This window comes from Ciconia boyciana, chromosome 8 (assembly GCF_034638445.1).
Source record: "Ciconia boyciana chromosome 8, ASM3463844v1, whole genome shotgun sequence".
Classification (NCBI taxonomy): Eukaryota; Metazoa; Chordata; class Aves; order Ciconiiformes; family Ciconiidae; genus Ciconia; species Ciconia boyciana.
Genome location: NC_132941.1, coordinates 23,095,990 through 23,108,212, shown reverse-complemented (window position 1 = coordinate 23,108,212; position 12,223 = coordinate 23,095,990). Strand labels below are relative to the sequence as shown.

The 12,223-nt window shown below is 39.5% G+C and overlaps 1 protein-coding gene across 5 annotated transcripts in view; it reads left to right on the top strand.

Annotated features, from left to right (window-relative positions):
• NEO1 (neogenin 1) overlaps window positions 1–12,223 on the top strand; it is a 213,248-nt gene that overhangs the window by 194,579 nt on the left and 6,446 nt on the right. For all 5 annotated transcript variants that reach the window (XM_072870677.1, XM_072870678.1, XM_072870679.1 and 2 more), the window contains exons 21-25: window positions 1,751–1,819; window positions 2,651–2,798; window positions 4,604–4,842; window positions 5,559–5,651; window positions 11,239–11,397. In XM_072870677.1, coding sequence (XP_072726778.1) covers window positions 1,751–1,819; window positions 2,651–2,798; window positions 4,604–4,842; window positions 5,559–5,651; window positions 11,239–11,397 — 708 coding nt within the window. The remainder of the gene's footprint in view (window positions 1–1,750; window positions 1,820–2,650; window positions 2,799–4,603; window positions 4,843–5,558; window positions 5,652–11,238; window positions 11,398–12,223) is intronic.

Below are 12,223 nucleotides of genomic sequence, written 5' to 3'. Positions count from 1 at the left end.
CTATGTTAAGGCTCCAGCTGCTGCACTAAAAATGCACAGGGTGTCTATTTGTCCTTTTAAAATATCGACAGTTATTTTTACTTCCCCCTTCTCCCGCAGCTTTTCTGGTCCTCCAGCATATCTTCAGTGCCAGGTTCAGTGATTCAGAGAATTCATCTAGGGTTTTTTTCATGTCTTCTCAGTGCAAGTTATCTGGTCATACAGATGTACATATATTAAATACAAGCTGTTTAAAATTCTGTTAAATTATTTCATTGCTGCTGCACAGTTATTAGTCCAGTACTTCAAAAAGAGAACACATTTTCACTGAATGCAGTGTCCTCTCTAGACTGGCAGGTGCAATATGTCTTTTTCATTGTAGATTTGTCCTGCAGTACGTCTTTTCCATTATCTTAGACTACATCTAACTCCTCACTGTATACATGTAACTTTCCTTATTATTATCCTTCTTGGGGCTGAATCAGTATTCTTGCTGGTACCTTTTGCTGTTTTTACCAATTGTCTTTATTTCACAGTGACTAATTTACAGGCTTTGACTTTAGGTTCACAATTTCCATTTGTTACACATCCTTTAACGGCTATTACTTCTTGATTTGAGTGGATTTTTAACTTGAGAAAATCCTTCTCCTGATTGTGAAACTGCTGAATTTGCAGACTTTTGGTTTTTTTGTGGTTTTGGCTTTTTGTGCATAACAGTGTAAAAATGTGCAAAGTATGATGGATTCCTATAACAAGAGGAATGTTGTTCTTTGCATCTTGCTGTATGTTTCCCCTACTACAGTATTTTTATCATTCATGGTAATTTAGCATTAGTGCATTTTAATGAAAACACAGAAGTGGAAGAACAGGGGTTTTGTATATCTTTATCTGCAGGAAGCATTCTGCTAACTCAGGAGGGGTCTTAACATTAGAGGTGAACTTGTGACTTCATGCGTCTTGCTGTGACAGCAAGTGATCTGAATTAGACCTGAATTATGCAAGGGAAAGTACTTGTTAGAGTAAAAAGAGGACAGCATTTCAGTTGGTAGGTCAGCTCTTGCATTTAGCACCTAGGAGCCCACTAGCAGTAGCTAAGGTTCAGGAGGGGCTGTGTAATTTGCCTCAGTTTGTAATAATATGTTTACTTCCATTGTCAGCCTATAAACATAAAGCTTTGAAACTTACTTGTTTTCCCAGGTTTCACTGAAAACATTTTTGTGATACTTCATTGTCACTTGTGGTGAAGGTGAAACAAACAAAAGAATGGGGAGAAGTTGAAAGCAGGTTTTTATGGATAGGAAGGGACTTAATATTACGTTTACTGTGCTTTTGATCCTCCACTTATTTCCAGTGTTCCACACTTACTATAATTATGTATTAGGAAAAGAAACTGTTTCAAGATGATTAACTGTCTGTACAAGTGTGGAAAAGCCATTTGCCTCAATATATACCTGTGTATTACTGCAAATAATTTTTATTATATTTTTAAAAATGAATACTAGTCAAGGCTCCTAAGCTTACTTAGGAAAATAGTAATGCAGGAAACTAATTATTAAATAGCTCTTTTGAAGAAGTGGTTCTCTTCTTGGGGAAACACAGTTGCTGTTCAAAGCCCAATCGTGTTGTAGGGGAGAGAAAAAGAGGGGAAAAAATGCTCATGGTGGTTCAGAGAAGTTCTGAAAGAGCTACTTTAGAAATGCTAAAGTGTGTGTTTATGTTGTGTGTGTGTGTATGTATGTATATAAAATTACCACATATACGACCTTTTCAGCTTCAGGATCTGCAGGGAAAGGAAGCCGCCCAGTGGACATAGGACCAGATTACAAACCACCACTTGGTGGTAAGTGTTGTTATAAAGCTTTTCAATTTAAATGCAGTGTCTTTTGGTGTTTCACCGAGTGATGCTATATCCTACTGAAAAGACTGATTACATCTGTTCCAGTAACTTTTTCTCTTTATGATGATAGATGTTGCCACTCAAGAAATAGTATCATATTTCTGTCATAGTTTTCTTGCCTACTGTGTGGGGTTAATGGAAAAAATACCATCGCATGCATTTACATTTCAGTCTTGATAAGCAGATCTTGTTCACAGTTTAGTTTTAAATGGCTGCTATAGTGCACAAGTGTAAAATTAATTCAGTAAGAACATATTAGGAAGGAAAAAAATCATCTTAACTCCTTCTCCTTATTAGTACTGTGCATTGCAGAAGCCTTGCCCTAAGGTAACACTCATTAGTGTTACATAAAATGTGTTTCTTTCAGAGGAAAGTGACCACTGTAGAATACTGATACTGATTCATGTGATTATTGGGTCCAAGGGGATGCCTGTAGTGCTATAGTTTTAGCAAGGTCCCAGGTTAACTCTCCTTAGACTCTAAACTATTGAATTTTTTTATGGTAACTATTTGAGTAGGGTGAACATAAATTTTTATAGACTGTTAGTTGGAAATAGATCTATAAAGCATCTTATAGATTTAACAATTGTACAGAAACACAATTGGCAAATGACAAAAAATAAGCAAGCACTTGAAATCCTAGCAGACAAACCAACTTTCTCATTCTGCTAATCTGTATGATTCTAGAAGTCTTTGATGGGTGCTGCTTGCTTCTGATGGGGGTGTTTTTCTGTATAATAAATAACCCCTTTCTCCCATCTCAAACTCTTACAGGCAGTAACAGTCCCCATGGAAGTCCTACTTCTCCCTTGGACAGCAACATGCTCCTCGTAATCATAGTATCTGTCGGAGTGATCACCATTGTGATAGTGGTGATAGTCGCTGTCTTCTGCACTCGTCGTACAACTTCTCACCAAAAAAAGTAAGATGTCTGAGTGGCACTTTGCCCTGTCCTACCTTTCTCACTTAATTCTATTATTTAATATTTTCTTTATGATGCTTTAGAGTTTATTACTTTTAAGTCTTGCGGACTGTAGAAATTCTATTCTGGCAACAGATCAGTAATGCAGTTTGAATTCGTGTGTTCAGAAGATAACATGCAGCTAAGCTGTCACGTGTGCGAATGTGATGATGTCCTGTTTTTCCTAGTCAGTGTTTCAGAGTTTACAAACCATCAAGAGTTTACAAGCAAACTGGAGCAATGCTTTCATGTATACTTGCACTTGCCCCTCTCTGAGGAGAAATTATTGTTTAAAATATTGTTTCCAAACTCAAGCCAGTACATCTGTTTCGAGCTGTGAGAGCTCAACAGCTCAGGCAGATTTTCACTTCTGTTCTTAGCATGTACTTCACTCTGTGGAGTAGGTTTACAAGCTGTGCATGATAATATCAAATTTTTAGATAGATTACTGGAGTGGAATCTGAATCTGGTGCTGGACTCCTTAGAAAAGTGCTCCAAAATCCAAAATATAGGTGTGTATCTGAAGTCCTCCCTCATTTAGAGCATCTGAATTAAGACTACAGCAGCAATGCTTCCATTTATAGGTTTCTGAAGATTGTTTCTGCATGTTCTTTGAAAGAACTGAACAGCTCTAAAGGTTTTTTTAAGTTTGAAAAGACTCTGTTATGCAAAACAGAGTTTTAAGAAAGTGATTAAAGGCCAGGTTTAGAAGATAATCTCCACTTGCTTTGCTGAAGCTGAACCATCCTGCAAAAATGCAAGTTCTTCAGGAGAGGAGAGCAAGCATATATGAGTGATGGTCTAGCAACTGGGGGATGTGCTTGGGAGAGGGCAAAATTCATGGGCCTGTGCCCAAGAGATATTTTATTTTCAAAGAGCAGAAATAACCCTGTGAAATCTTGCCTTTGTTTTCCCAGTTTCTAAATGCCACCTCTCTTACACAGCAAGCCACCACCAGTGAATAACCTTCTGATCTGTTTTACTCGTTCAGCTACAGTGCTCAAAGCAAGGTGCCAGCAGCATGTCTGGCTGTGTATCACCTACATGAGAGGCTCCGTTCATTGATACTTTCAAAATTTTATTTGTTCCTATCTTAGCCATTTCTAGCAAGTGTGCTACCCAGAAGGGACACCTTTCTCCATCATTGCCAGGGTCCAAAGTGAGGAGTGTGTGTGGAGGGCAGTGCTGGAACTCTACGTTTTACTTTTCCAAAATTCCGTCATGTCAAATGTCTGCCTCGCAATCAGTTTGCTGCTAATGCTATTCCACAGCGATGAAAAAGCACGTTACTTAGATGTGTCTAACCTGAGCAGTGGTAAAATGAACGTTCTTGACATTAGTCTTTAGAGTTAACTGTCCTATTGGGATAACTGGCTATTTGCACACTCCTACAGCTATTGTTTGAGCTTGTTTCTAAGTCCTGGAGTACAGGCACAGCATGATGTACATACACTTCATGTTTAGAATATTCTCTTAATAACCATAAGTACTGGAAACTTAATTTTTGTTAATGAAAGCTTAGACTGTAGAGCACAGTTCTGCAGCATGTGGTAGTATTTGAGACAAATTTCATGGCATCAGAGTTGCAGAACATGCTTTGAGATGTCAGATGTGCTTATATGTAAAATTCAAAGCTTCCTGCCCAGTGGGTAGCTTTTGCTCAGCTGGATACAAGATCTGAAGGAAATCTCAGTGAAAATTTGCTTTTTTCAACAAGTGAAAGGAAGCCTACATCTAAGAACATTTCATTTGTTTTGCTTCCCAAGGAAACGAGCTGCCTGCAAATCAGTGAATGGGTCCCATAAGTACAAAGGAAACTCCAAAGACGTCAAGCCTCCTGACCTCTGGATCCATCATGAAAGACTGGAGCTAAAACCCATTGATAAATCTCCAGATCCCAATCCAATCATGACAGATACCCCAATCCCTCGCAACTCCCAAGACATCACCCCAGTTGATAATTCCATGGACAGCAATATCCATCAAAGGCGGAATTCCTACAGAGGTGAGCTATCAACGAGTACTTTGACCATGATGTTTAAAATTAAATACATTTTACTGGTGAAATCACTTTATTGACATATTATTCAGTTACCCTTATTTTTTTTGTTCTTATTTTCCAAGTAGTGAATTGTTTTTCTGCCTAGTTTATAAGACTCTCTGAAAAGGATGGACCACATATTTTAGTGAGAAAATTGAGTGCCCAAGAGTTAAAGAATTAAGTTCTCTTGGTAAATACTGATTAGTAATCAAAAGATCATCTAACAAGTGTTTCATATTAAACTGTTGAGAGACATGTGTGACATTTTTTTCAGTAGTCAAACACACAAATCAGGTTTTGGTGCTTTAACCAGCTATGGCTCAGCTCTTGAGGTGCGGGTGAGTTTTCACTCAGCGAGTGGTTAACTTGTTAATCCAGGATGTCTTACCCATATGTGTGACTCTTTGTACTGACACTTATTGCCCAGAGCTGCACTGCCAGAGGTTTGTGTTTGCATTACGGCCTGGAGAGTTTCTCCAGTGCCCAATAATCTTTACCCTAACTGCCCTCTTTTCCACCTTCTAGTGAAGGATGAAAGAGCTGTTTTTATCAATTATGAGTCACAGACTGCTTACAAACAGGACAGCCCAGAAATAGAGAGAGGAAGATTGAAATCATCTGGTATGGTATCACAGAAGTCTTGCTGCAGTGGTAAATAACCTTCAGTATTTTTCCTTCAGGGCATGAGTCAGAGGATAGCATGTCCACACTGGCAGGAAGAAGGGGGATGAGGCCCAAGATGATGATGCCTTTTGATTCTCAACCACCTCAGCGTAAGTCAACAGCCCACCTACCAGCTGGCTTGAAATTGGGAGCACCCAAACAAGCCATGTTGATACTGTATGCACAGGCACACATACTCACATACTTCTCCTAAGTAATTCTGTCATATCTGCAATGGAAACAGTTCAAAGGAGGCATCCTGAATCCCTTATAGTGAAGGCAGAGTTAGATCAAGTTAAAAGGAAAAACTGAATAGCTGTATTTGAGCACGCAGGAGGCATGCTGCAAAAGTGGGGAAGAGTTAGGAATGTGTCCAACAGTCTGTCTGTCCCAGTCTCCAGCAGTGGCAACTGCAGGTGCTTTTTAGGGAGAGCCTATGAGCCTGGCTGCTTTTTATAGTCCATTCCCTTTGTACTCTGCTGTTACATAGGAACCGTAGAGAGTTGGTAAATCTCTGTCAGGTTCTTCTCCACTGTTAGTTTTCTCCTCCCCAGACCAAACAGTCATAGCCTTTTTAGCCTCCCCTCATGAGCCAGCTATTCCACCCCCTTTATCACTTTAGTTGCCATTCTCAGAACTTTCTCTAACTTTACTACATGCTTCTTGAGATGCAGAGAGGCCAGAGCTGCACACAGTACCACCAAGGTCTTACAGAGCAGGAAACAGTGCCCTCTGCCTTGTTCTCAGTACCTTCCTTGCTGAATGAGGTACTACGTTCTGTTGGCTTTTTTGGCTGCTATTGCATATTGAGCTAATGATATCAGAGATCTGTCAACCATATCTCCAAAAACTCTTTGCTGAGTTGTAACTGCCAGCTCTGAGTACAGCATCATAGAAGTACTGTTTGGATTATTTTTCCCTCAGTGTAATACTACGGTAATAGCTTATTTAGCTATGCTGAAGTTTACCTGCCATTTTTTGCCTGCTTGCTCAGTCTTGTGAGGTCCTTCTGGAGTTCCTTGCCATCAAAATAGCATTTGACTACCGCAAAGACGTTAATATAATTTCCAAACTTGAAGATTTCTCTGATTGCTTCCATGTCTGGGTCCCTGAGAAAGATAACTGATTAAAACCAGTCCCAGCACTGATACCTGGGGAACCTCCTCCTGATTCTCCTCTGTCTGGAAAATTGATCTTCATCCCTTCCTATCTGGAACCAGCTTTCAGTCCATAAAAGAACTTTCCCTCCAACAGCAGCTTAATATTTTAACTTTGGAATGGAGCTTTGTCAGAGCCTTTTTGAAAATTGGCTCTGTATTATATTCACTGGTTCCCTTTATTTGCATATTTACTGGCACTGTCTTGAAACTCTGAGGTTAGTGATGCAGGATCTACTTTTACAGGAGTCATGCTTACTCTTTTTTAAATTACCATGTTTACCCTTATCTGCAGTGATCTTACTCTTATACCAAAACATTAAAAGTAACTGCGGTCCCCACTACGTGGACAGCTATTTGTGAAGCAGTTCTTGACCAGCTGTAGTGGCAAACCAAAATCAGTATGGATTTATGCTAAAATGCAGTAGTGGCTTAGGAGCAGCTTCAGAAACAACTCAGCTGCTCATCCAGTAGGAGAGACTTAGAGAGCTGCGGCAATAGATCACCATGCGTCTCAGCTTAGTGCAAGACATCCCCACTTGTGAGCTAGTCCACTAGTTTACTGAGCAGAAGAAATGGCTCTGAAGGAGTAACTGCTCATCTTTTGGAAAGGATACCAAAAGCCTGCAATATGTACAGTAGCTTTGCTCCACAACGTGTCTATTATACTAATTTATTAGAACGTGGCTAGACCACTGATAAAGGCGGAGGTTTTGTGAGTCTGGCAGAGCAGACTCTTAAATGAGAAGGATGTCTGGTTTGTTATTTCTTATCTGTATATTTCCCTATCAGTTAATGATGATTTGAGCAAAAGTGCTGAAAAGAAATTTTGTTGAGGCAGTAGAAATATATTTTTATTATTATTATGAAATATTGTAAGAATTTATATATCTAGTTTTCAAATGATGACTCTGAGATGAAAAGGGACTTGGCTAAACCTCTGAACAACTAGACTGAAACCCTGACTTGAGAACACAAGTGAAAAGCACAAAAGTTAACATGCAGTGACAGAACTGTGAGGCAAAATTACACAGTGCTTATCTGGTCTGAGCTTTAGACTTCCCTGAGCACTATGTTCACATTCAACCCTGTAGCAGGGTAATTGCTACCACAAGCTCTTGCATTTTATGGAATGATTTCAGGCCAGTCCATTATGTTTCAACTTCCTAACTTTTTGCTTTATTTACCTGAAGTGAGTGCTTGGTTTTCTTGGCCTCCAAATGCTTTTTCAAGTGTCCTGATGACCTGATTAGCTCAGTTTGTGAATTTTCGACTGTTTCCTTGTTTTACAACCTTTTTACAAGAGTAGTATCTTTTTTTTTCTTGGTTTTAAAATATGCTCTTGTTTTTGGTCTGATGCTCTTGTTTTCTCCCAGTTTTACATGTATGAGGGAGGAGCAGAGGATACAGTTTTACACTAATCATCTTTACACCAGTTAGTTTCTTAAAAGTTTTGTCTGCTGTCAAATAGGGGTGTCTAACAAGGGACATTGCAGCTATTGGATTCTGATGGTTTCCTGTCCCATGCCAGGTGCTGGAACACGATGAATTCAGACTTGTGTGACCCCGTAACAAATGCAGACTGCAATAAGTCTTCCCTTGCGCACTTCAAAGTGTGTTTTCCTCTAAATGGGATGCAGCATTGGATACACATAGCGTAAGATAAACTCATATAGGAGCCAGTGCTGAAGTGTGCCGAGTGCTCCACAGAAACAGCATAGCAAAGTATCCCTCATACTATGTTATTCAGTGAGAAAGATACTCAGCAACTTACATGATCAGTCCCACATAGGATGAAAAGATGTACAGTTGACACAAGTGATACAGTGGTAATACATATTTTAGGGAGGTGGTATATTCCAGTTCTACTTTTTGATGGTATTCAAGCTGATGTGATAATGCCGGCAGATATAGTTGTGGATATGATTTTCCCTTGCAGCACTAAACCCAGCTGTGACATCCCTTTTTGATACCAGTCCTGCTGTGTTCGCTTGAAAAGCCTATCTTTTTTCCCCCCTCTTTATTAGATATTGCCTTGCCCAGAAAGAACGAAACAGACACAGCTGGCTTGGTGTGACAGGTTAACACGATGCACTAAATGTCAGGAAGGATATGTAAGGTCTTCTGGTGCCTTAGGGCTTGAGATTGTTTTTGGGACTTGGACTTTTTATCCTGTTTGCAAAAGCTCTGAGGGCTTCCAACTGTAGGTTTCTATTTTATAGTACGTGGAAACATTAATGTAATGTCTTTAGATACCTTTTTGCAGAAGCTACACAGAAAACTGACACTGGTACATGAGGCCCTTTCTCAGCAAGCAATGCAGAAGGCAGGACCATTTAGTGTGTTTAAGTCTGTGCCTGCAGATACCTTCCTATTGTGGTTTTTTTCCCCCCACTGTAGCACTCAAATCTAGTTACTTACCTTTTATGTACTAAATTAGGATAATTTAGTATGTTCAATTTTAATATAATTTACAGTAATGCAAAAGAAATGGTGTATGCCTAGTTAATTCCTTCTTTGACAATTGGAAAATCAAAATTCTGGAAGGATATTAGGAAGCAAAGGGCTATTTCTTTCTTAACACACCACATTTCTCTTTATCCAGTTCTTCATCTGAACTTTTCTCTTCCCTGAAATTAAACAGTGTATCATGATCTTCATCAAGAGCTGGTGGTACAACACGCTGATTTTTGACCTGTAAAGCTATACGTGATTTAGGTCTGATAACACAGCAAATTATTAGCAAAACCCAGCAGTTTAAGCTGGATGGCTCGGAGGCAGGGTAAACTTTCTGGGGACGTGGCTGTTCACTAGAATAGGTTTTCCTCACTTGCTCACCATATTCTGTTTTGGAGAGTGTTTCAGAGGTACTACGATTTTGTGTTCTTTTCCCCATCTCCAAGTTTTTAGGAGATGTCTTGAAAGGTGTAGTGTATGTGCATGATTTTTTTGTTGTGGTTGCAAAAACATATAGGCAGTCTTTTGTAGTAATGTGTATATTTGATAGTGATTGAAATGTTTGCTGAAACACAGGTGTAGACTAGTGGTTTCTACAAATAGAAATAATTAAAACATTTATGCCTGTAAAATTTAGTGCCTTAAGATCTTTATGCCTCCTACCTTGCTGACACGTAAGAGAACTCCTGGTGTCTCTGACTGTTGCTTCTGCCCAGATTTCTGACCGCCAAGCTTTTGTGAGTTATTCTCCATTTGCCAGTTCCCTGCAAGGCAAAGTGGCATTTTAATCTTGCTTGAAGCTCTTAGTGAGAATATCTGACTTTTCATGTCCCCTTGACAGCTATCTCACAGGACTTAAATCTGGAACCTACTGATTACTCCGTATTAGAGTTTAGTTAGTTACTCTTCATTTACAGGAGGTTGATAATGGCGTCAGCTGTCTGCTGGCGTAACTCAATGGGAGAGAGAAATTGTTTATTACTGATAGCTGAAAATCTCTAAGTATATTGCCTCCATTGATCAATTCACATATCATGTCCTGCTGACAGGCTGTTTTCCAGGAAATGAGGAAGTCAGAGGGTTCAGATTTGTTTAGTCAGTCTTTGAGTTCAAACTGCATGCCTCAATGCAAGGAGCCTTAACTGAACTCACCATTATAATGATGGATTTCTGCATCATGTCATTCCTAGAAAGTAAGTTTCAAAGGCAGCACACCTGGAGAAGTTCCAGAAAAGGTTCAAAAGAAAATAACCAACCACAATGATTTCTTCTTTATGGTGCTAGTGGTAGCATTTCCCTCCCATTTTCTGTGTTGAGACTCTTTTTTGGATGATTTTAAGCAATTCAGTATTTTAGCCTGTCATAAGAACTAAATTCTGCATATGCTTTTCCTCCCAGCTGGGGAGTAGTGAGAGTTTGTTTTGCTGTTAGCACAAAAGGGTGAGGGCAAAGGATGATTTACATTAAGTATAAAATTCATGTGTCTCAAATAGGAAAAAGAAAACAGCAAGATAAAAAAAAAGGGGGAGGGGAGAGGCTTTTGGTTTGAGTGTATTGGAGCAGAGCTTTACTGAGTCTGCACAGAGGGAATGAATAGAACCTTTGGTGTCTTGTCCTACTTTGTCTTGCATTATTTAATTAACCAAAGATACCACATTTGGTTGCAATGTTAAAAAATCCAATGACAGCCAGAAATTGTTTTGCAATTTGAGCTCTCGTGTCTCCTGTATTAGGTCTGACATTTATAGCACAGCGTGAAGTACATGGAAATTCTAAAGGGAGCTGAGCTTCATTTTTCTCAAGTGTAATAGAAAGTGCTTGAAAGATACAGCCAAGAGAGATGCACTTTCTGCGCAGGAAAATGAAGAGCTGTGCTGCTTTTGGGGCTTTTGTGTCTTGGCGTGGAGGGAGCTAAAGTGCTGGAGCAGAGTTGGAAAATTGGTATTGAAACATGTCATGTTGGTGTCATTGTAAATCTGCTGAGTGGCTGGCTCTGTGGGAGAAGGGAGGGTATGGTGCATTTCAGTACATGTGCATGCTTGTCTGTATGTTAAGCATTTTTTTGTCTTGTATTCATTCACAGCTGTGATTAGCGCTCATCCCATCCATTCACTCGATAACCCTCACCATCATTTCCACTCCGGCAGCCTCGCTTCTCCAACTCGCAGCTATCTCCATCACCAGGTCAACCCGTGGCCGATTGGCACATCCATGTCCCATTCAGACAGGGCCAATTCCACAGGTGAGATATAAATGATCAGGTAGATTTTGCTTGTAGTGGAACGACAAGTTAAATGTGGAAATCAAAACCTGAAACTTAACTTGGTCAATCACCATTGTGGTGTTCCATGAGAGGCAGAGTGATGGGTTTAAGTACAGAAAAAATCCTTGATAGGTTGAGTTTTCTGTAAACAGTTCCCTATGTAGAATCAGATATTGATCCTTGAGATACATTGATGTGATGTCCTTGGAAAAGGAGGCTTAATGTTTTATATACAACTTCAAATAGAAAGATTCCTTACTCTAAAGCCTTCAGCCCTGGAGTCTGAAACATCAGATTAAATCTAATTTGAGCTACTTAATATAACAACTTTTTTCCTAATTAGTTATGTTTAAAACCAAGAGAGGACAAAAGTTCAGACTTTGCTACTGAGAGCTGACATTAGTTAATCTTCCTGAAGCACACAGAAAATTGTGGTGATTTCTATGGAGCATTTTCAGGCTTGAAGCACAATCATTTGTAATAGTTTTTGTAACGTCTCCAGTGCTCTGAAAAATTCTGAAGCAACAGTATTGTTAAATTGCACATAGGTAGCATCTTGAGATGAAGTGAATTCTGAGCTTCTCTAGTTTAAGGTCTACGTTTTAATTAAGATGCCACAGCCAACAGCATTGTTTCCTGTTTCCTTATGAAAGCAATTCATGAGGCTGCAAATATACAGACAGACGATATGTTAAAGGCAGAGGTTTCCCTTGTTCTGTTTATACTGCTGAGGTGACAGCTCTCACAATCCAGATCTTTTCCTGCATGTGGTCTGAGTAGGATCATGATGTCCTAAATTCAACAT